At 39.3% G+C, this 24,801-nt stretch overlaps 1 protein-coding gene across 1 annotated transcript in view; it reads left to right on the plus strand.

Moving 5' to 3' along the window:
• The window catches only part of FREM2 (FRAS1 related extracellular matrix 2), a 195,824-nt gene that overhangs the window by 132,373 nt on the left and 38,650 nt on the right, over positions 1 to 24,801 (plus strand). Inside the window, exons 7-10 of the mRNA XM_002748988.6 lie at positions 20,106 to 20,255; positions 21,981 to 22,190; positions 23,592 to 23,789; positions 24,506 to 24,670. Of these exons, the coding sequence (XP_002749034.4) occupies positions 20,106 to 20,255; positions 21,981 to 22,190; positions 23,592 to 23,789; positions 24,506 to 24,670 (723 nt within the window). The remainder of the gene's footprint in view (positions 1 to 20,105; positions 20,256 to 21,980; positions 22,191 to 23,591; positions 23,790 to 24,505; positions 24,671 to 24,801) is intronic.

Below are 24,801 nucleotides of genomic sequence, written 5' to 3' on the forward strand. Positions count from 1 at the left end.
CTTGGGCAGAGGCAGTCAGTAAATGTAGCTATTATAATATTAGCATTACATTAACTTGATGTTAAGTGGTATGTTCTCACCTACCTGATGAGATTTACATCCAAAATGATTACTTTTCGTTAGAAACTCGGGAGGCAGTTGTCAGTCTGTGCTTGGGCCACCACACATGTTTTAATGACCTCCCATACACCAGACTCTATGTTTTTCATTAGCGTTTACAAATGAACAATAGGTGATTCTTGCCTTTGGGAATATTGAAGACAGATGTGTGAATAGGTCATTGGAATATAGTATAAAAGTAATGGGAGAAGGTGAGAAGGCAGGAGTTTCTTGATGGCAGTCAACTGTTTATATATATATATATAATTGTGTTTTAGGTTTTGGCGTACATGTGAAGAACATGCAAGATTGTTGCATAGGTACATACATGGCAATATGGTTTGCTGCCTTCCTCCCCATCACCTATATCTGACATTTCTCCCCATGGTATCCCTCCCCAACTCCCCACCCCACACTGTCCCTCCCCTAGTTCCCCCACCACAGACCCCAGTGTGTGATGTTCCCCTCCCTGTGTCCATGGGCTCTCATTGTTCAACACCCGCCTATGAGTGAGAACATGTGGTGTTTGATTTTCTGTTCTTGTGTCATTTTGCTGAGAATGATGGTTTCCAGGTTCATCCATGTCCCTACAAAAGGCACGAACTCATCATTTTTTATGGCTGCATAGTATTCCATGATGTATATGTGCCACATTTTCCCTTCCCAGTCTATCATAAATGGGCATTTGGGTTGGTTCCAAGTCTTTGCTATTGTAAACAGTGCCGCAATGAACATTTGTGTGTGTGTGTCCTTATAATAGAATGATTTATAATCCTTTGGATATATACCCAGTAACGAGATTGCTGGGTCAAATGGAATTTCTATTTCTAGGTCCTTGAGGAATCACTGCACTGTGTTCCACAATGGTTAAACTAATTTACACTCCCACCAGCAGTGTAAAAGTGTTCCTATTTCTCCACATCCTCTCCAGCATCTGTTGTCTCCAGATTTTTGAATGATTGACATTGTAACTGGCGTGAGATGGTATCTCAATGTAGTTTTGATTTGCATTTCTCTAATTACCAGTAATGATGAGCATTTTTTAATATGTTTGTTGGCCTCATATATGTCTTCTTTTGTAAAGTGTCTGTTCATATCCTTCACCCACTTTTGAATGGGCTTGTTTGTTTTTTTCTTATAAATCTGTTTTAGTTCTTTGTAGATTCTGGATATTAGCGTATTAGCCCTTTGTCAGATGAGTAGATTGCAAAAATTTTTCCCAATTCTGTTGGTTGCCGATTCACTCTAATGACTGTTTCTTTTGTCGTGCAGAAGCTATGGAGTTTAATTAAGTCCCATTTGTCTATTTTGTCTTTTGTTGACAATGCTTTTGGTGTTTTAGTCATGAAGTCCTTGCCTATGCCTATGTCCTGAATGGTTTTGCCTAGATTTCCTTCTAGGGTTTTTATGGTGCCAGGTCTTATGTTTAAGTCTTTAATCCATCTGGAGTTAATTTTAGTGTAAGGTGTCAGAAAGGGGTCCAGTTTCTGCTTTCTGCACATGGCTAGCCAGTTTTCCCAACACCATTTATTAAACAGAGAATCCTTTCCCCATTGCTTGTTTTTGTGATGTTTGTCAAAGATCAGATGGTTGTAGATGTGTGGCGTTGCCTCCGAGGCAAGTTTCGTGTAAGAACGGAAAGACAAACTTTGCAGGGCCTCGTGACTGTGAGATAATGTTGTTTTTGAAAGTGCAATAACTGCTCAGTTCTCTAGACAGCATAATCATCCACAACACCGTGAAATGGTATAGCCAGTTGGTAGAGCTGAACCTGCCAAAGAGTAAAAGTGTTTTTGAGATCTTAACAAAGAGGAGAGATTTTCTACTCTCTAATATTTTTGCCTAATATTCTGAGATTATGTTTAAAGGAGACAGGTTGTACATGTTAATCTTTGTTTTAGTAATAATATCTTTTATCGCAAACTTATTATGTGAGTACTAAGAAGGACATCAACTAAGTGGCAATAGTCTTTTAATCTTCCCCCTGGAAGCCACACCTCTCCCTTGAGGTCGTTTAGTTTGATACATCTTTCCATACATTCAGTAACATGCACACATTTTCGTTTCATTTTAATTAGAGGAAATTATTGGTAAGGTGGCAGCATATTCCAAAGGCAAACTGTCTGACTTCCTTTTCACTTATTGGTTATTGATCTTGAACTTCTGGATCTCAGTTTTTTTCATCTATAAAATTAGGATGATAATAGTTGGCACTTCAAAGCATTGTTATGAAGATTGAGTTAGTAGATAGAGATAGAAATAAACATAAAGTGCTTAGAACAGTTCAGGTACACTGAAAGTACTCAATAAATATTGGTTATTATTATTACATGACGATATACATATTATCTTATGATGTACTTATTTCACATAAAAATACATAATGGCCAGGCACGGGGTCTTGCCCTGTAATCCCATTTCTTCATGAAGCCGAGGTAGGAAAATCACTTGAGGCCAGGAGTTTGAGACCAGCCTGGGCGGTATAGAAAGACCCCATCTCTACAAAAATAACAAGTAAAATTAGCCTGGCATAGTGTTGTGTACCTGAAATACTACCTCCTCAGGAGGCTAAGACAGGAGGATCACTTGAGCCCAAAAGTTCCAGGTTACAGTGAGCTATGATCATGCCACCACACTGCAGACTGGGCAATAGAGAGGAGCCTTGTCTCTAAATAATAATAATAATAATAAATTGATTTAAAAATAAAATTTTAAGAGAATATATCATGAAAAGCTTTTCATGTCAATGCATATAAACCCAGCTCATAATGGCTATATAGTATTCCGCAATCTGGCTATAACATATTTAACAATCCCCTATTTATGGGTATTTAGATTGCTTTCAGATATTTTTCCTAGTCACATACATGCTATAGTACATATCCTTTTTCACACATGCAAGGTGTCATTTACTTGCCTAGTCTTTATCATTACATTCAGTTTTAGATGTAACAAAATATATAATATGACTAGAAATTATCTGTATTATGTAATGACAGTACATGATTAACATTTTTTAGGAGTCTATAACATGCCAAGGACTGCTGTAAGCATGTTATATATATTCTCTCATTCAGTCTTTACAATAAGTCCATGATACAGGTCCTGTCATAATCCCTAATTTTACAAATGAAGAACTCAGATACAGACATATTAGGTCCCATGCCCGAGGCCGTACTGCTAGACAGTGATCAGTAAGGAGCAGAGCACAGGCAGTCTTTAAAAAGCAAAGTTATTTCATTGAGAAAAGCTATTCATATTGGAAATCATTATAGCCTATGATAGTTGGCTGTGGTAAGAGGTTCTAACAGGTCGTATCGTATCCCTTAGTAGACAGCATCTGATGATATGGGCCTTCTCCAGAAATGAGGCCTGTTCAGTCTGTGATGGCAGAATAACCCTTTCCAAGATTCATTTTATCATGACTTTGAAAGAAAATATATCAAACTTTTTCATTAACTATGGACAATTCAACTATTTATCATTATTTCTCATTTTTTGGTTTTATACAAAAAGACAAATATTAACAGAAAAAAATGCAAACACTATGGGACATACAATAGCATTTGGGGACCTACTATGCCATTTGTGGTATAGTACACCATGTCGTATAGTATAGAAATGGAGGCCTCAGTGGAATGTATTCATTATTTCCTTTTTTTTTTTAAGATTTCACATTCAGTATCTTGATTTTACCTATTGAGTGTAGAGTCCGTTCCTCTGTGAATAATGTTTTTTGGATTTGAATAAACAAATTATTTGGATGGTGTCTGGAAACTGAAAGACACAAATGGAACACACAGGTTTGGAATGAAATTTATTTTACCCACATCAAACAATTTGCCTACTTTCCATCAGCGATTTGCCTCAAAAGTTGTTTCTCTGCAACTTTTGTCTTTGCTTTTTGTCTTTAAAAATAGACATCATGTTGACTAAATACATTATTTTTACCAGTTTTCTCAAACTATTGTACTTATAACCTTACATTTAATTACATTTATTATGTCTGCACAAATCTAGGGGATGACTTCATCTGTATTCTTAGTCACAAAGTGTAGTTGGGAATTTTAATCTGCTCTAAAACAAGACACATAGGTGTGAGTAAAGCATGTTGATATATAGGTTTTTTAGCCAGATAATTTTGAAGAAATATATCATGCAAAAGTAATGGAAAAGATAACGAATGAAAGTGAGAAAAACTACTGTGTACCAGAGAAATCAGCTGGCAATGGCACAATGAATAACAGCACAAATATCCGTCAAAATTAAAAAGCTGGCCAGTTGATCAAGCTGGATGTCACTCAAGCATCCACTGTGATACTGTCCTTCACATGTGATTGATCACAAAGCGTTGTCACCATATTTCTGAAGCTCTTCTAGAATCTGACTTCTCGATCTTCCCACCTCCACTGCCCCAGCTGCAGACCTCACTCACTGTTTCTCTGAACTGCGCTTTCCCCTCAGGGTCCCAGCTTTCATTCTAACTCTGCTTCAGTCCGTCCACCATAATTGGTTTGCTTTTTTTGCAAACCAAGTCCTGATGATTTCACTTCACTTCCAGCTTAAAAATCAGCATTGACTCCCTTTTTTCTGTAGTTCTCAGCATGTATTGTAAGAACTTGCAAAGCCCGGCTCTCACCTTGACTTTCTCCCAGGGATTTCGCCCTTTCCTATGTTCTCTGTACTCCAGCCACACAACTTCCCAACCTTTCCTTCACCTGAGATGCTCTTCCCCTTCAATGCTGCCAAGCCCTGTTCAGTCTACAAGGCCCAGCTCACATTTATTTTTCTTCTCTGGGTTGCTGTCCTGTGCCAGCTCTCCATTTTGGGAACCTCTGCACTACGGCAGCTGTGACCTGTTAAATCACTGTGCCCTCTGGCCTCCCAGACTAGCAGATGAAGGGTGACAACTAATTCTCAGGCTCTAATATGTGTGCATTCTACCTGAGACAGCTTAAAATCCCTAAGTCTGAGAAATTTTAATTTTGTTGATTTAAGATGGGGCCCCAGGAATGTGTGTTTTAAAACCCCTGAGAACTTGCAGTACACATCTGTGACCACCTTTGGGAAACAGTTTCATATAGAATAGTTTAGGAAATTGTAAATCGCACCCTATTGAGTTGAGAAATCAATTAGTAGGTCATGACCAGTTTTTCCTTCTTCTTCCTCATATATGGGGTGTGGTATCATATGGAATAAAAAAAACTGTGTTTGCCGGTCGCGGTGGCTCAAGCCTGTAATCCCAGCACTTTGGGAGGCCAAGGCGGGCAGATCACGAGGTCGAGAGATTGAGACCATCCTGGTCAACATGGTGAAACCCCGTCTCTACTAAAAATACAAAAAGTTAGCTGGGCATGGTGGCGCGTGCCTGTAATCCCTACTACTCAGGAGGCTGAGGCAGGAGAATTGCCTGAACCCAGGAGGCGGAGGTTGCGGTGAGCCGAGATCACGCCATTGCACTCCAGCCTGGGTAACAAGAGCGAAACTCCGTCTCAAAACAAAACAAAACTGTGTTTAAGTTTAGAAACACTCTTCTAGAAGGCAGGAGCTCAATAGCATTTGTGGAATAAAGAATACTCATGAAGCCTCTTCACATGCTGCTGGGTGTTGGAAAATATTGATGGCTAGGATGTTTAAATTTTATTTTAAACTTGTGATGACTCTCAAAAAGGCAAGAGAAGATTCCAGAATGAAACTAGATTGACAGTAGGATCTCTGATATCATTATCTTTTTGAAGAAAGGCTCACTATATTCTCAACTGAGATCTTGGGAGAGATCAGTATTTAAATTGTCATTATTCTAGACATGTATTGACTTTTCTTCATTCTCCCCAAGAAAATTATAGTTGACAAGAAAAAGAAATGTTAAAACATGTCTCTAAAATGATATATATTTTTAAACTTTCCCTTTTTATATATATTTCAACTTTTTTTTTTTTTTTTTGAGATGGAGTCTTGCTCTGTCAGCCAAGCTGCAGTGGCACAATTTTGGCTCACTGTAACCTCCACCTCCCGGTTTCAAGCAATCCTTCTGCCTCTACCTCCCAAGCAGTTGGCGCTACAGGTACACACTATCATGGCAGGCTGAATTTTTTTGGTATTTTTAGTAGAGATGGGGTTTTGCCATATTGGCCAGACTGGTCTCGAACTTCTGAACTCAGGTGATCTGCCTGCCTTGGCCTCCCAGAGTGCTGGGACTACAGGCGTAAGCTACCACACCTGGTCTTGAACTTTAATTTTTCAACAATAATTTTGAAAATGCTTTTTAAAGACTACATATGAGCTCATTTCTCAGAATGTATGTTTATGTAAAGTATTTATTGAAAGAAAAGTGAGTAGGTCAGGAACGGTGGCTCAAACCTATAATCCTAGCTCTTTGGGAGGCCAGGATAGGTGGATCACTTGAGGTTAGGCGTTCAAGACAAGCCTGGACAATATGGTGAAACCCCGTCTCCACTAAATATACAAACATTAGCGGGAAATTGCTTGAATCCAGGAGGTGGAGGTTGCAATGCACTCATCACTGCACTCCAGACTGGGCGACAGAGCAACTATGAAAAATAGCAATATCGTTTAGTTTTACATAGAACACATATTATGTTATATTGTTTGTGTGTTTTTCTGCAATGACGTTTTTTAACATAGTGGATGAAACTTTTTCATCTTCAAAGCCTGAAAAATGGATATTTCTCTCTCACTCTTGAATTATGCTTTCATTTGGTTTCTTATGATCCTCCTCAAGAGCTGATTCGCTGCCTGCCTCCAAACTTACAGACCAGCAGAACCACACTCCTTTGGCTTCACTTACCACTATGATGTTCTGTTTCATTTTTAGTCCATAAAGATGTTTATCTGGTTTTGAGCACAGTTCCCTTTTCGCTTATGGAGTTTTTAACAAGAAGGGGAAAAAACTTCAAAGCTACCAAAAAAGAAATGAAGAATTACCCTTTTTTAAAATTATACTGTAAGTTCTAGAATACACAGAACATGCAGGTTTGTCACATAGGTATACATATGACATAGTGGTTTGCTGCACCCATTAACCCATCACCTACATCAGGTATTTATCCTAATGCTATCCCTCCCCTTTTCTCCCACCCTCTAACAGGCCCCGGTGTGTGATGTTCCCCTCCCTGTGTCCATGTGTTCTCGTTGTTCAGCTCCCACTTATGAGTGAGAACATGTGGTGTTTGGTTTTCTGTTCCTGTGTTAGTTTGCTGAGAATGATGGTTTCCAGCTTCATCCATGTCCCTGCAAAGAACATGAACTCATTCTTTTTTATGGCTGCATGGTATTCTATGGTGTACATGTGCCACATTTTCTTTATCCAGTCTAACATTGATGGGCATTTTCGTTGGTTCCAAGTCTTTGCTATTGTGAACAGTGCTGCAATAAACATATGTGTGCATGTGTTTTTATATCAGAATGATTTATAATCCTTTGGGTATATGCCCAATAATGGGATTACTGGGTCAAATGGTATTTCTGCTTCTAGATCCTTGAGGAAATGCCACACTGTCTTCCACAATGGTTGAACTAATTTACACTTCCACCAACAGTGTAAAGGCATTCCTGTATCTCCACATCCTCTCCAGCATCTGTTGTTTTTTGACTTTTTAATGATCACCGTTCTAACTGGCATGAGATGATGTCTCACTGTGGCTTTGATTTGCACGTCTCTAATGACCAGTGATGATGAGCTTTTTTTCACATATTCGATGGCCACATAAATGTCTTCTTTTGAGAAGTGTCTGTTCATATCCTTTACTCACTTTCTGATAAGGTCGTTTGTTTGTTTGTTTGTTTGTTTGTTTTTCTTGTAAATTTGTTTAAGTTCCTTGTAGATTCTGGATATTAGCCCTTTGTCAGATGGATAGATTGCAAGACTTTTCTCCCATTCTGTAGGTTGCCTGTTCACTCTGATGATAGTTTCTTTTCTGTGCAGAAGCTCTTTAGTTTAATTAGATCCCATTTGTCAATTTTGGCTATTGTTGCCATTGCTTTTGCTGTTTTAGTCATGAAGTCTTTGCCCATGCCTATGTTCTGAATGTTATTGCCTAGGTTTTCTTCTAGGGTTTTTATGGTTTTAGGTCACACGTTAAAATCTTTAATTCATCTTGAGTCAATTTTTGTATAAGATGTAAGGAAGGGGTCCAGTTTCAGCTTTCTGCATATGGCTAGATATTCCCCAATACCATTTTTTAAATAGGGAATCCTTTCCCCATTGCTTGTTTCTGTCAGGTTGGTCAAAGATCAGATGGTTGTAGATGTGTGGTATTATTTCTGAGGTCCTTGTTCTGTTCCATTGGTCTAAATCTCTGTTTTTGTACCAGTACCATGCTGTTTTGGTTACTGTAGCCTTGTAATATAGTTTGAGTTAGGTAGCGTGATGCCCCCAGCTTTGTTCTTTTTGCTTAGGATTGTCTTGGATATGTGGGCTCTTTTTTGGTTCTATGTGAAATTTAAAGTGGTTTTTTTCTAATTCTATGAAGAAATTCAGTGGTAACTGGATGGGGATAGCATTGAACCTATAAATTACTTTGGGCAATATGGCCATTTTTATGATATTGATTCTTCCTATCCATGAGCATGAAATGTTTTTCCCTTTGTGTCCTCTCTTATTTCCTTGAGCAGTGGTTTGTGATTCTCTTTGAAGAGGTCCTTCACATCCTTTGTAAGTTGTATTCCTGGGTATTTTATTCTCTTTATAGCAATTGTGAATGGGGATTTGCTCATAATTTGGCTCTCTATTATTGGCATATAGGAATGCTTGTGATTTTTGCACATTGATTTTGTATCCTGAGACTTTGCTGAAGTTGCTTATCAGCTTAAAGAGTTTTTGGGCTGAGATAATGAGGTTTTCTAACTAAACAATCATGTAATCTGCAAAGAGAGATAATTTGACTTCCTGTCTTCCTATCTCAATACACTTTGTTTCTTTCTCTCGCCTGATTGCCCTGGCCAGAACTTTCAATACTATGTTGAACAGGTGTGGTGAGAGAGGGCATTCTTGTCTTGTGCTGGTTTTCAAAGGGAATGTGTCCAGCTTTTACCCATTCAGTATGATATTGGCTGTGGGCTTGTCATAAATATCTCATAATACGTCATAAATATTTTGAGGTATGTTCCATCAATACCCAGTTATTGGGTGTTCTTAGAATGAAGAGGTGTTGAATTTATCAAAGGCCTTTTCTGCATCTTTTGAGATAATAATGTGGTTTTCTTCATTGGTTCTGTTTATGTGATGGATTATGTTTATTGATTTGCATATGTTGAACCAGCTTTGCATCCCAGGGATGCTGACTTGATGGTGGTGGATAAGCTTTTTAATGTCCTGCTGGGTTTGGTTTGCCAGTATTTTATTGAGGATTTTCACATCGATGTTCATCAGGGATATTGGCCTGAAATTTTATGTTGTGTCTGTGCCAGGTTTTTGTATCAGGATGATGCTGGCCTCATAAAATTAGTTAGGGAAGAATCACTCTTTTTCTATTGTTCACAATAGTTTCAGATGGAATGGTACTAACTCCTCTTTGTACCTCTGGTAGAATTCGGCTATGACTCTGTCTGGTCATGGGCTTTTTTTTGGTTGGTAGGCTATTAATTGCTTCTTCAATTTTAGAACTGTTATTGGTCTATTCAGGGATTCAACTTCTTCCCAGTTTAATCTTGGAAGGGTGTATGTGTCCAGGAATTCATCCATTTCTTCTAGATTTTCTGGTTTATTTGTGTAGAGGTGTTTATAATATTCTCTGATGGTAGTTTGTATTTCTGTGGGATCAGTGGTGATCTCCCCTTTCTCATTTTTTATTGTGTCTATTTGATTCTTCTCTCCTTTCTTCTTTATTAAGTCTTGCTAGCAGTCTATTTTGTTAATCATAAAAAAAAAAGCTCCTGGATTCATTGATTTTTTGAAAGGTTTTTGCATCTCTATCTCCTTCAGTTCTACCCTGATCTTATTTATGTCTTGTCTTCTGCTATCTTTTGAATTTGCTCTTGCCTCTCTAGTTCTTTTGTGATGTTAGAGTGTCAATTTTAGATCTTTCCCACTTTCTCCTGTGGGCATTTAATGCTAAAATTTCCCTCTAAACACTACTTTAACTGGGTCCCAGAAATTCTGGTATGTTGTGTCTTTGTTCTCACTGGTATCAAAGAACTTATTTATTTCTACCTTAATTTTGTTATTTAACAAGTAGTAATTCACGAGCAGATTGTTCAGTTTCCATGTAGTTATGTAGTTTTGAGTGAGTTTCTTAATCCTGAGTTCTTATTTGACTGCACTGTGGTCTGAGAGAATGTTTCTTATGATTTCCGCTCTTTTGCATTTACTGAGTGACATTTTACTTCCAATTTTGTGGTCGATTTTAGAATATGTGCTATGTAGTGCTGAAAATAATGTATATTGTGTTGATTTGGGGTGGAGAGTTCTGTAGATGTCTATTAGGGCCTCTTGGTCCAGAGCTGAGTTCAAGTCCTGAATATCCTGAATTTTCTGTCTCACTGAATATTGACAGTGGGGTGTTTAAGTCTCCTACTATTATTGTGTGGGAGTCTAAGTCTCTTTGTAGGTCTCTGAGATTTGCTTTATGAATCTGGGTGCTCCTGTATTGGGTGCATGTATATTTAGGATAGCTGGCCCTTCTTGTTGTATTGATCCATTTACCATGATGTAATGCTCTTCTTTGTCTTTTTTGATCTTTATTAACTTAAAGTCTGTTTTATCAGATGCTAGGATTGCAACCCCTACTTCTTTTTTTTTTCTTCTTCTTCTTTCCATTTGCTTGGTAAATCTCCCTTCATCCCTTTATTTTGAGCCTACATGTATCTTTGTGAGATGGGTCTTCTCAATACAGCATACTGATGGGTCTTGACTCTTTATCCAGTTTGCCAGTCTATGTCTTTTAATTGGGGCATTTAGCCCATTTACATTTAAGGTTCATATTGTTATGTGTGAATTTGATCCTGTCATAATGATAGCTAGTTATTTTGCCCGTTAGTTGATGCAGTTTCTTCATAGCATTGATGGTCTTTACATTTTGGTTTATTTTTGCAGTGGCTGGTACCAGTTTTTTCTTTCCATATTTAATATATCCTTCAGGAGCTCTTGTAAGCCAGGCCTGATGGTGACAAAATCCCCCAGCATTTGCTTGTCTGTAAAGGATTTTATTTCTCCTTTGCTTATGAAGCTTAGTTTGGCTGGATATGAAATAATTCTGGGTTGAAAATTATTTTCTTTAAGAATGTCCAATGTTGGCCCACACTCTCTTCTGGCTTATAGGGTTTCTGCAGAGATCCACTGTTAGTCTGATGGGCTTCCCTATGTGCGTAACCCAACCTTTCTCTCTGGCTGCCTTTGCCATTTTTTCCTTCTTTTCATTCAACCTTGGTCAATCTGACAATTATGTCTTGGGGTTGCTCTTCCTGAGGAGTATCTCTGCGGTATTCTCTGTATTTTCTGAATTCAAATGTTTGCCTGTCTTGCTAGATTGGGGAAGTTCTCACTGATAATATTCTAAAGTGTGTTTTCCAACTTGATTCCATTCTCCCCATCACTTTCAGGTACACCAATCAAATGTAGGTTTGTCTTTTCACATGGTCTCATGTTTCTTGGAGGCTTTGTTCACTCCTTTTCATTCTTTTTTCTCTAATATTGTCTTCACACTTTATTTCATTAAGTTGATCTTCAATCTCTGATACCCTTTCTTCCACTTGATTGATTCATCTATTGACACTTGTGTATGCTTCAAGAAGTTCTTGTACTGTGTTTTTCAGCTCCATCAGGTCATTTATGTTTTTCTCTAAACCGGTCTTTCTAGTTAGAAAAGTTCCTCTAACCTTTTTTCAAGATTTTTAGCTTCCTTGCATTGGGTTAGAACATGCTCCTTTAGCTCAGGGGAGTTTGTTATTACCCACATTCTGAAGCCTACTTCTGTCAATTCATCAAACTCATTCTTTGTCCATTTTTGTTCCCTTGCTGGCAAAGAGTTGTGATCCCTTGGAGGAGAAGAGGCATTCTGGTTTTTGGAATTTTCAGCCTTTTTGCGCTTGTTTTTCCTCATCTTTTTGGATTCATCTACCTTTGGTCTTTGCTGTTGATGATCTTTGGATGGAGTTTTGGTGTGGGCATCCTTTTTGTTGATGTTGATGCTATTTCTTTCGGTTTGTTAGTTTTCCTTCTGATAGTCAGGCCCCTCTTCTGCAATTCTGCTGAATTTGTTGTGGGTCTACTCCACACCCTGTTTGCCTGGGTATCAGCAGCAGGGGGCTACAGCAGCAGGAGGCTGCAGAACAGCAAAGATCGCTGCCTGCTCCTTCCTCTGGAAGCTTTGTCCAAGAAGGGCACCCACCAGATGCCAGCCAGAGCTGTCCTGTACGCGGCGTCTGTCAATCCCTGCTGAGAGGTGTCTCCCCGTCAGGAGGCACAGGGGTCAGGGACCCATTTGAGGAGGCAGTCTGTCTCTTAGCAGCGCTGGAGCACTGTGCTGGGAGATCTGCTGCTGTCTTCAGAGCTGGCAGGCAGGAATATTTAAGTCTGCTGAAGCTGCACCCACAGCTGTGCCTTCCCCCAGGTGCTCTTTACCAGGGAGATGGGACTTTGAGCTATAAGCCCCTGACGGGGGCTGCTGCCTTTCTTCCAGAGATGCCCTGCCTAGAGAGGAGGAATATAGAGAGGCAGTCTAACTACAGTGGTTTTGCAGAGCTGCAGTGGGCTCTGCCCAGTTCAAACTTCCCCACAGCTTTGTTCATACTGTGAGGGGAAAGCTGCCTACTCAAGCCTCAGTAATGGCAGATGCCCCTTACCCCACCAAGCCCGAGCATCCCAGGTAGACTTCAGACTGCTGTGTTGGCAGTAAGAATTTAAAGCCAGTGGATCTTAGCTTGCTGGGCTCAATGGGGGTGGGATCACTGAGCAAGACCACTTGGCTCCTTGGCTTCAGCCCCCTTTTCAGGGGAATGAATGGTTCTGTCTCACTGGCATTTCAGGTGCCACTGAAATATGAAAGAAAACTCCTGGAGCTAACTTGTTGTCTGCCCAAATGGCTGCCTGGTTTTGTGCTTGAAACCCAGAGCCCTGGTGGTGTAGACAACCAAGGAAATCTTCTGGTCTGAGAGTTGCAAAGATCTTGGGAAAAGCATAGTGTCTGGGCTGGAGTGCTCTGTCCCTCATGGCACGGTCCCTCGCAGCTTCCCTCGGCTAGGGGAGGGAGTTCCCTGACCCCTTGCGCTTCCCGGGTAACATGACGCCCCACCCTGCTTCTGCTCTCCCACCATGCACTGCACCCACTATCTAACCAGTCCCAATGAGATGAACCAGGTACCTCAATTGGAAATGCAGAAATCACCCAAAATCTTTTGTTCTCACTGGGTGCTGTAGACCCAGTTCTATTCGGCCATCCATCTTGCCTGAATCTGTTCTTCTTTTTTTTTTTTTTTTTTTAAGAGTCAGGCTTTGTCACCCAGGCTGGAGTACAATGGCACAGTATTGGTTCACTGCAACCCAGATTACCTTTAATATTTAATCTCTCACTGCTGCTGATGAAGCCAAGTAGAGAGTGTAAGATATAGACTTGCAGAGCATCAGTATCTTAAATACTTTTTAACCTAGGGGGAATTAAATATATATGTATATGATTTATAGTCTGGTAGTCCATTTTGTGAGAGAGTAAATTTAATCCCTTTCTGATGGATTTTGGGCTTGTTTCCAATTGCACCCGAATATAAATGAATGAAATACAATGAACGGTCCTTTGTATGCATCTTTGAACATTTAGGTTAGCATTTCTTTATGACACATCCCCATATATTGAATTGCAAGGTAAAAATTTTGTCCATAAAAATCTTGTAAAAACCTTTTATGACTCCTTTCCTCCCTTAGTAGAAGTCAAGGGCACAGGCTTTATCTAGATACGCATCCCAGTTCCACTATGTCTCTGATGTACAGCACAACTTTGGGCAAACAATCTCCCTAATCCTCGATTTACTTATCTGTGAAAACAAGATTAATATAGTACACACCTCAGTGGGTGGTTGTGAGGATGAAATAAGGCACTGAATTTAAAACAGCTAGTGTGGTATCTAGCAGTTAAGTTACCAGCGTTAAAGACACTGAAATGAAGTAAAACCATACGCAGACTGCTGACTCCAAGTTGGTTGCCTGTTAAGGTTTTTAAAAACACTAGTGCTGTGCCTGTGTGGGGGCCAGGGGCATGTGCAGATCTGTGTATCTTCTGCTCAGTTTTGCCCTGAACTTAAAACTACTCTAAAAGCTAAAACCTAGGCCAGGCACGGTGGCTCACACCTATAATCCCGGCACTCTGGGAGGCTGAAGTGGGTGGATCCGCTGAGGTCTGGAATTTGTGACCAGCTGACCAACATGGTGAAACCCCATCTATACTAAAAATACGAAAAATTAGCTGGGCCTGGTGCTCCATGCCTGTAATCCCAGCTACCTGGGAGGCTGAGGTAGGAGGATCACTTGAACCTGGGAGACGGAGGTTGCAGTGGGCTGAGATCACCCATTGCATTCCAGCCTGGGCAACAAGAGCAAAACCCCATCTCAAAAAAAAAAAAAACAAAACCCTAAAACTTATTAATAAACAAACACTGGTACCTAGAAGCACCTGTTGGAGATTCTGATTCAGTAAGTTGAAGAGGAGGCCCTAGCATCTGTGTTTTTAAAGCCTCTTGGATAATTCTAGTATACTTCCTATCTGGGAACCAGTGAAAACAAAGTATTTCAAAAGAAAAGAAAAAAAGCCTCTTCTCTTTGAGTTCGTTTTGATTCACTTTTCCTTCCCTGTGGATTTCTTGCAGGTTCAAAGGGCAGCCTTACAAAGTCGTTTTACTGCAGAGGAAATCACTGGCTCCTCTTTCTTAACTTCTTAACTGCCACTGCCTGATGCTAAGAGTGTCCTCTTTTAACTCACCCACCACAAAGACAGACATATTTATTCATTTGCTGTAGCAAATAAATAATTCTACTTTGATGTTAATTCATTCTACAAATGCTGATTGCTCACCTATTGCACTGATTAAACTAATGTTAGGGAAGTGCCAGTGAATAGAGGAGCTTGATGCCACCCTTTACAGAGTTCAGAGACAGTAGGGGACATACTCACAGTGACAGCAGAAGATGAGCAAGGGCTTTGATAGGGGAAAGCAGGGTGCTCCCCACAGAAGTGACTTTTCTGCAGAAGCTTGGAAGATGAGCAGAGCAGGAGGTATCTGAATGAGGAGGTAGGAGGAGCATTCAGAGCAGCAGCAGCCATAGACCAAAGGTTGGGAGGAGCACATCTGAGGCATTCAAGACACTGGATTGTTTAGTAGAAAAGGGTTGAAATATGAGGTTGAAAAGGCAAACCAACCGAGGTGGGTGGATCACGAGGTCAAGAGATCGAGACCATCCTGGTCAACATAGTGAAACCCCGTCTCTACTAAAAATACAAAAAAATTAGCTGGGCATGGTGGTGCATGCCTGTAATCCCAGCTACTCGGGAGGCTGAGGCAGGAGAATTGCCTGAACCCAGGAGGCGGAGGTAGCAATGAGCCGAGATTGCGCCATTGCACTCCAGCCTGAGAAACGAGAGCGAAACTCCGTCTCAAAAAAAAAAAAAAAAGAAAAGGCAAACAAAGCCCAAATGTTTCAGTGTCTTGTGTAAATCATGTTAACTAGCATGTGAATAATCCCAAGAGCAGTAAGGAAAGTTGAGAGGCTCTCAGCAAAGGGAGTACCAGGATGAGATTCGCTTTGAAGGATATCACTTTCCCTAGGAGCCTAGTTGAGTGGTTGCTGGGAAAATTCAAATGGAAGGTGTTACCGCCTGCAGCTAGATTAGTGGCAGTGAGACAGAGAGAAACCAGGGGAAGGGGAGTGGAGGTGACCCTGTGGACTCCATTATGGAGAAGTTCACCTTGAGGTGCCCAGGGGACATGGCTTGATTAGGCAGTAAGTTTTCAGGGTCCAAATCTCAGAAGAAAGATTTCATTTGGAAACAATTCCTTTGTATTATTTTCAGCACTGGACGAAAAAGCAGCATTAAAGCTTTTATTTCATTCAGTTCTAAGCAAACACATTGGTTAGATCTACAAAGCTTACTTGAATGATGGTCTATGTGCACATGAGTAAATAAGATTTGGCTCCAGATAGCAATTACTGCTGGCACCTCTTCCTTTCATCTCATGAGACACACTGTAACTGTAAACATCCATCTAGACACTGAAAAAAAAATTCACTTTTTCCCTCTGGGAAGGAAACTTCAATTGTTTTCTCTTTGTCTTTATTGCAGGTATGTGTGCTATATTGCTCACCACCTGGCCACCGTTTCTACATTTGTAGGAAATAAATGTAAGCCTTTCTGTGCTGTGGGTAGTGAAATTATCCCCAACTTGGAAAAGCACATTTATGTTTAATGAGCTAAAATAGACTTTTCTGTAGTCAATGCCTTGACCTATGTCCTTCATTTAAAAGTATAAAGACTTCAAGGGATAGAGTGTGGACTTTGGCTTGCCTATGAATTTCACACTCACTAGGCCAATTCAAAACCTCCCTTGCACTGCTCACAGACAATATGGATAAACTTATCTTTCCTCTGCATTCTGGAGTGTCATCTGAGGGTGGTGGAGTGATGAGCGATGGCTGTTTCTTGGTCTTGGGTGGGTGTAGGCTGTGAGATGTGTGGTTTCTTTGATCATCCTCTCATTCCAGGTAATAATACCCTCCCCTGACTCTTTTATCCATTAAGTGTGAATTTAAACACGGTGCAAGGCACAGTGTGTATTTAAGAACTGCATTAAAGAACTGAATAGACTTCTAATGTACTTTAAGTTGCAATAGGGGTAGGGGTAGTTCCATAACCGATCTATAAAGATCTTCAGTTTACTTATTTTCTTAAAAGAAACCAAATTCCTAGGCCAAAAAGAAAAGTTTACCAAAGAAAGAGGTGAGTTAAAAGTCCTACTCATAAATAATAATTTTTTGGGACAAGCAGTTATTCTGGATTTTTGCAGAGATAACGTTCAAAGGCATGACAATCTCACCCATTCATTATTTTATTCCTTCTTCTAGCTTAGTACTCATTAAAATGTCCCAGGAACATACTTTTCTTAAGTGACATCTATAATTCAACTCACTCCTTGATGTGTCTTTAACTCATTCATATTACATAAGGTTTTCTCCCAGTGGTAATGATTATAAACAACATTCAAATTTTAGATATTTTGAAAAGATATGAGAAATTGAAATAAACATAATTCTTACTTCTTTATAGTTCTCACTCATCTAACCCTGAAAAAAAATATGCTGATGTTTAGCCATTTTTTATTCAGACACAAGAAACTAGGTAGTTAGCAGAATTTCTTTTTTTATATATAGAAACTATTGAATGTGTCTTCATCTCATAATAATCACTTCAAACTTTAACTTCAGTAATTGCAATTGATTGTTTGACCGGTTTTTCAATCATCATGAGTGGAGCACAAAGAGGGAGAAGAATCATATAAATAAATCTACTCATAATCAAAAGCTTTAAGGAAGTAGTTAATTAAATGTTCTCCTTTTATTAGCACTGTATTAAGGTTGAAAGGTTTAGGGTTGAAATCCCATTTCCATCACCCCTCCTTCTTCCTACAGGAGATAACACTATATTATGCAATAGGCAACACAATAATGTTGTTTGCATCATTCACATAATTTTTATTTTTCCAGCGTTGTCACGTGCCATGCCACCCCAACCTTTCTCTCTCTGTCTCTGTCTTGCTGACATACATACTCGCACAAATATAGACACACGCATATAAAACACATGTGTCTGTACATATATGGTAACTCATTCATTTTTATTTTGAATGACAAAAGTTTTCAGAGTACTACATATGTAAGACTTCCATTTTTTTAAATTAAAAACTAAACATTAAGCTGTAAAATATAAACACCTGTATTAGAGTTGATAGAATGAGTCTGAAACATGCAACATACCATTTGGTCCCCAGTGTGTAGCTTATTTGGTGTTTCACAGTTGTCTATTCACTCACATGATTTTATTGTGTTCCTTTTTTGTTATATGTTTGTGAGGAGTTGGGAGATGGGAAGATGGGGAGGTATCTTGTTAAATAAGAGGTCCTCCTCCCTTAACTGCATTTCACAGCTCTCTCCCATGACTCAGAAACCTAATTTGGGTGATGATGTAGTTTGCCAGGAATGTGAAGAGACTTACGAGATCACTTGTTGGATGCAGGTGATCAAGCCTTCGCGATAATTATGGAAGCCTTTTAAAAGACTTACAGATGTGCCTGGTTTGGCCATCTGGTCAGAAGATGCATTTTCAGAGCTGCTCTGTCTTCACCTTCGCCCCCTACCTCGGTGTGAGAAATGTCAGGAATGTATTGGCTTGCAGTTGAGGTCTGTTTTGACTGAGGTGAACAGATAACACCTTCATCTGTACACGTACACTCGTGTGCCCTAGCACCGTCCAAGTTAAAAGGATAAGAAGGAGGTAAACTATGCTGTAGGGACATTTATCACCCCCTGAACCAAAATATGTGAACAGAATTTCTAAGATTGGTTTTGTACTGTTGAAGAATTTGAGGAAGCTGTATGATTTATTCATGTCCACCATGTGAAGAAACAAAGAAAATAAATTTTTCTAGTTTAAATAAAGGTAATTTATTGGAAAATAAAGAAATCATACTCAATTCGAACAATGCATCAAATGAATTTTCTTTGGCTTTCCAAGTGGTTTTGTGAGCCAGTGCTGTAGACTTTTGCTTGACTTGTTATGTGTGGGAATTCAATTAGTTGCTCTGAAACATGATATCATCTTTTTAGTGACCTTCCTTCTTAAGGAACAGTGATGTGAGTTGCATGTTCTTTTAGATTCAGCCCTTTTGAATCTCGTAAAACTGGAGACAAATGACTAGAATGTGTCAAGTCAAAGGGTTGTCCACCTTAAGTGTGTACGTTCACCTGTGTCTGTTCACATATGGTAACTATTATCATTAATCTTCATTCTGAGTGATATAATTTATCTTTCTTAATACTTATAAAAATCAGCTCACAATGAGTGAAGTATATACTACTTTTGCAACTTCCTGTGAGCCTCTGTATATCTCAAGATGAATTATGTTTTTAACAGTATGCTCACAAATTAAATCTGTTTTTTCATTGGTCAGCTGACTGCTAAACCTCAGACTTCCAGCAGCTCTATCACAAGGTAAACCATTGGTCACAAGTTGAGTGAGGCAGAAACAATGATTAGATCAATTCAAATTTATCACCAGTACTGGAAAAAAATACAAAGTCCCCAAAGCATGTGCCCTAGTATAGTGTTCGAATTTGCCTCATTTTCATGTGTGTTTAGAATTAATATTAACCTCTCCGTATGAGATTATTTATTTAGTTATAAAACTTGGTTTATAGAGCATCTCCAGTACTCTACAAGTAACTGGTAGTCAGGCCCTGCAGTCTTCAGGACTAGCAATCTTCAGTCTAGTTACAGACAATAGGTTCTAACTGTCGTGATTAAAACAGGCCCATATACACTGAATTAAGCTCAAATCTAATGGGCCAGAAAATGGCATCATGAAAAAAAGTTTTAGCTCTGCTCCAGAGTGGAAACTCGGTAGGACATAAGCAAGGAAGCCACTGGGCCAAACTAAAAAAATATTAATAATCAGGCGTGTGTTTTGTTTCATTTAGTTCTATTTTTTCGACTAAGTTTCCAGAGGCACTTTTAGAAGCCACTTATCCTACATATGAAGGACAAACTAACTCGTGCCTCAAGACAAAGATATTTTGTTAGGCACTTTACTGTAGATATGTTTGATTGTTGAGCAGTAATATTTTGACCTGAAAAGTACAGATGGAAGAGACGTTATCTTACTAAAAGGAAAAAGTGTGATGATGTAAGGAGTCCCTACCAGGAAGCACACTCTTCTTTGGAATCATGCCGATAGAGCTGGATGCGAAAAATGGAAAATAACAGAAATGATTTGTGTTCCATTCTTAACAGAACCCATGTTCCACTTCAGCGATGTGGAATACTCCGTGGATGAGAACGCCGGTTCCGTGGACGTGCGGGTGTGGAGAACGGGCACGGACCTGTCCACGTCCTCTAGTGTCACAGTGAGATCTCGGAAAACAGATCCTCCCTCTGCAGAGGGTGAGCAGTTTCCTGCTGGTTCTTTCCGTTGTTCTGCAGTTTTCAGTGACCATGGCACAAATTCATTTAAAGCTGAAATACTTCACTTCTATTAAAGCAGTTTGGCTGAGTGTATTGTTTTTGCTGAAGTTATTACTCTAGGAGGTAAATGTAGGCTTTATTTACTACTTTGGGAAAGCACATTTAAGCGCCGTGAAACTGAAGCTAGGTTGCAAACACAAGACTCAAAGGATCTATATACTAAGGCCTATGTTTCCATGAAGTGGTTTTCTACTCTCAGAAAATCTAATATTGTTGAATGTTGTGGCTTTCTGTGCAGGAAAATCATCTTGCTGCACATAATCTGTCCCCACAGAAACCTATGACATTTAAGTATTATGCAGGCATGTGTCTTCAGTTGGCTGTCTCCTTATTTTAACCATGTGTCCCTATAAATACTTCAGATCCAAAAGGTTTTTTCCATACTTCATTATAAAAAATGTACTAACTAGCACATCTTTTATTCCAGAATCTACATCTCCAAAAAGTTGATTATAAAGTTTACAGCAAGGATAGAATTCAAAATTTCCTTTTTTTTTTTTCCTAAATGACCAACAATACAAACTTTCTCAAGTACACACACGTGAGAACACACAGGCATGTCATACACACATCGTACATTCATCACACAAAGCAACACAGGTTATACCATTTTAAAAGTCACTCTCAGGTTTTAACTTTTTTAATGTAGTGGAAGCAGTGTGGTGCTTTGCATGTAGCAGGTGCCCAGTAAACATTTGTTTAACTAAATTAGTCATTTTTAAGAGAAGGATTCAAATCAGGGATGGGGGGGGGGAGAGAGAGAGAAATAAGAGCAAAGGGGAAGAAGCAGAGGAAAAGAAAAAGTGTAAAAAGGACCACAAGGAGACACGGACTTTCTACAAAATGAATTAAAGACAGAGATACTCAAGCAAAGTTGCACATTCAGAGGCAAAGTGGATACAGAACGAGAGTCAGAAGAGCAGAAGCTATAAAAACAGAGAAAGAAGCAGCATTATTCGGCTGTTGCCCACCACTGTCAGTCTTTGTGGAGGTAGTAGCTACAGATTAAGACAGTTTTGTTTTTAACTACTTTAGATATAAATGGAGGTATCGACACTGCAGGTAGCTCCCTTTATCTGAAAAATATTAAATTAAAGATCAAATATACCCCTGAGAGTAGAAGCCTCTCTCTGCCTGGGACAAGGGTGGGTGGCGTGAGGGCAGAGCTGGTACCGTAAATGTGTTGCTTTACCAGGCAACCGTATACCTAATAGGATGTCCTATGGTAGCTCCAGGAAAGATATATAAATACTTAATTAATGTTAACAAAATTCTAAATGTCTATATTTCATATGTAATTTATGAGGATCATATATTTGACTGATATGCCGATTTTTCCAAGCCTGATTTTTATTACCCTTATTAGAGAATTTTCAAACTAAAGTTAGAAGAACTATAACACAGAGGAACTATAACTAATCCAAAGTCTAACCATGAAACATAGATAAAGTTCAGCAGCTGATCTTTGCTATACCACCAATGTAGCTATGTAGCAACTAATCTTTTGCATTTTATTAAATGTATTTTTCTGTAGGGTTATGCTGATCTCTATTTTTAAAAAAAATATAATTACACAATGTATGTCTAATAATTTTTTGCTATTTAATTAGTCCCCAACTGAATATTTTTTTGTTACTGTCATAGCTGGAACAGACTATGTGGGCATCAGTCGTAATTTAGATTTTGCACCTGGAGTCAACATGCAGCCCATTCGTGTTGTCATTCTGGATGATCTAGGACAACCAGTGCTGGAGGGAATTGAGAAATTTGAACTGGTGCTTCGTATGCCTATGAACGCAGCCCTTGGCGAGCCCAGCAAAGCCACAGTGTCCATAAATGACTCTGTCTCTGATTGTGAGTGTTTATTAATTTCACAATGATAAGTGAAATGACAAGCTAAGGTTTATATATATGTGATAAGCAAGATGATAAACTATATATATATATATATATATATATATTTGTTTGCTAGAGCTTCCGTAACAAAGTCTACTGTCGGGTGACTTAAAAAACAGAAATTTATTATCTCATAGTTGTTGGCTCGAAGTCCAAAATTAAGGTGTTGCCAGGCTTCCTTCTGAAGGCCATCAGGGAAGGATGTTCCAGGTCTCTCTTCTTTGCTTGAAGACGGCCATCTTGTCCCCATGTCTCTTCACACCATGTGCCCTGTATGTGTCTCTGTCTAATTTTTCCCCTTTTCATGAGGACATCAGTCATATTGGATTAGAGCCTATCCTAATGACCTCATTTTAACTTAATTACTTCTGCCAAGACCCAACTTACCAATAAGATCACATCCTCAGGTATTGGGGGTGGGGATTTCACCATATGAATTTGAGGAGGACACAGTCCAACTCATTCAAATACCCTACCTGACCACACCTTTCTCTTCCTGATGATTTTGACAGAATTAGACAGTCTCAGAATAAAACTTCTATTCTTCCTCTCAAACTTTTAAGAAAAAAAAAGTGATGTTGTCATCAGTATCTTGCTGTACCTCAAGAATTCTCCTCACCACAGATGGGTGGAACCATGTGGAAGTGCACAGACCCTTGAGTGTCAATGATCTTTCTCCACTTCCCAGCACAAGACACTTTCTTTCATCTCCTTCCCCTCCACACTAGTAACATTTCTCTAATAATGTGCCAAAAATGCTGTTCTAGGACAACCTTTGCTGGACACATGGCAGAGCTCTCTGACACGTCATCACAAGGGAATTCTGAACACTCTTCAATCGTGATGATTCCAACAGTGTTTGGGGGAGTCTCACCTATTGTCAATGATCTCTATAAATCATTGACCTAGCATAGGTGTCACCTAAAAAATCTCTCTCTGTCTCTCACTCTGTCACACACACACACACACACACACACACAGTGTCAACTTTCCCAACATGAGCCGAGTAAACTATGCTTATAATTATGTGCACAATATTTCGTGTTCTTCATGTCAAGAAATTCTGAAAGGCTCATGACTAGGAAACATATAGATTCAAGTATCTTAAGGTTTGTGGTTTTATCCGCTTGTTAGCATTTCATTGTATAGCCTTACTTTACCAAACAGGCAGAGCGAAATGTCGGAGGTAACTCTTAAGTCATTGGCTCAAGGCAAAACACTGGCAAGTGACTGAACGGAGACAGAATCCAGTTCTTCTCACTCACTTTTCATTATTCTTTCCACCAAACCACGTCTTCTGAAATGCCATTTTCCACAAGGAAATTTCTGTTCACTTCGATCTCTTGTTTGTTTTTGCAGTGCCGAAGATGCAGTTCAAAGAACGAACATATACTGGCAGTGAAAGTGATGGGCAGATAGTCACAATGATCCACAGGAGTGGGGATGTCCAGTACAGATCTTCAGTGAGATGCTACACCCGGCAGGGGTCTGCACAGGTGATGATGGACTTTGAAGAACGCCCAAACACTGATATCTCCATCATTACATTCCTCCCTGGTAAGCTTCACTTGAAATTTCTTTGAGAAATTTGAAGCAGCCACATTTTTACTCAGAAATATATGTCAGGGAAATACAACTTCTTTGATATGAACAGGCTTATGGCATGGTTTTATGTGCACTAAATAAGGAAAGTGATATCGATTTTTAACAAGTTGAATGAATGCCCTTTATGGTATCTGCATTAACTTATTGATTTCCAGTGATGTGATATATGGTTAATTTAAAACTTATTCATTCAGTGGACAAGAGCATATCAAATGTACAGATTTTACAGTGCTGGGAATTCAACTTGGCTCAATGATTTGTTTAGTAAGTCCAAAGCTGCTAATACTAGAAACTAGTGTTGAGTTCAAATTAACAAAGACCAACAAGTTCAAGGCTGCTAATCTCGCTATTTTAATGGAATGCTAGAAATTCATCAACAAAATCGGCATTTGCACTTTTCCCCTGGTTTTCTAAGATGTGTGGCAGAGCTTAAAGACAGAAATTAAAGAAATTCCCCATACAAATAAGAACTGATCATTGCATATACTTAAATATTTACTCACTTATTCAACATGCATCGATTGAAAGCTTATTATATAACACACACTATGTATTGAACTGATAGAGAGCAGTTCAAAGTCAACATTCTTGCCCCTATGGTGCTCACATTCCTAGTTGTAGATATATTCCTATGGGACATGATTAACCTGCTGACATTATTGTTCCAGGTGAGACGGAAAAGCCTTGCATCCTTGAGCTGATGGATGACAGGCTCTATGAGGAGGTCGAGGAACTCCGCCTGGTACTCGGCACTCCACAGAGCAACTCTCCCTTTGGGGCTGCAGTTGGTGACCAAAACGAAACTCTCATAAGGATCCGAGATGATGCTGATAGTAAGAAGTCACTTTTTGTGTGTGTTCAACTGTAAATTGGGAACTAAAATCCATCCAAGTCAAGGTTTTAAGTGGCTCAGAAAAATCTCCCCACCTCCCCCGCTTTCTGACCAGGGTTCTTAGGCAATTGA

Source organism: Callithrix jacchus, chromosome 5, assembly GCF_049354715.1.
Source record: "Callithrix jacchus isolate 240 chromosome 5, calJac240_pri, whole genome shotgun sequence".
NCBI classification, from domain to species: Eukaryota; Metazoa; Chordata; class Mammalia; order Primates; family Cebidae; genus Callithrix; species Callithrix jacchus.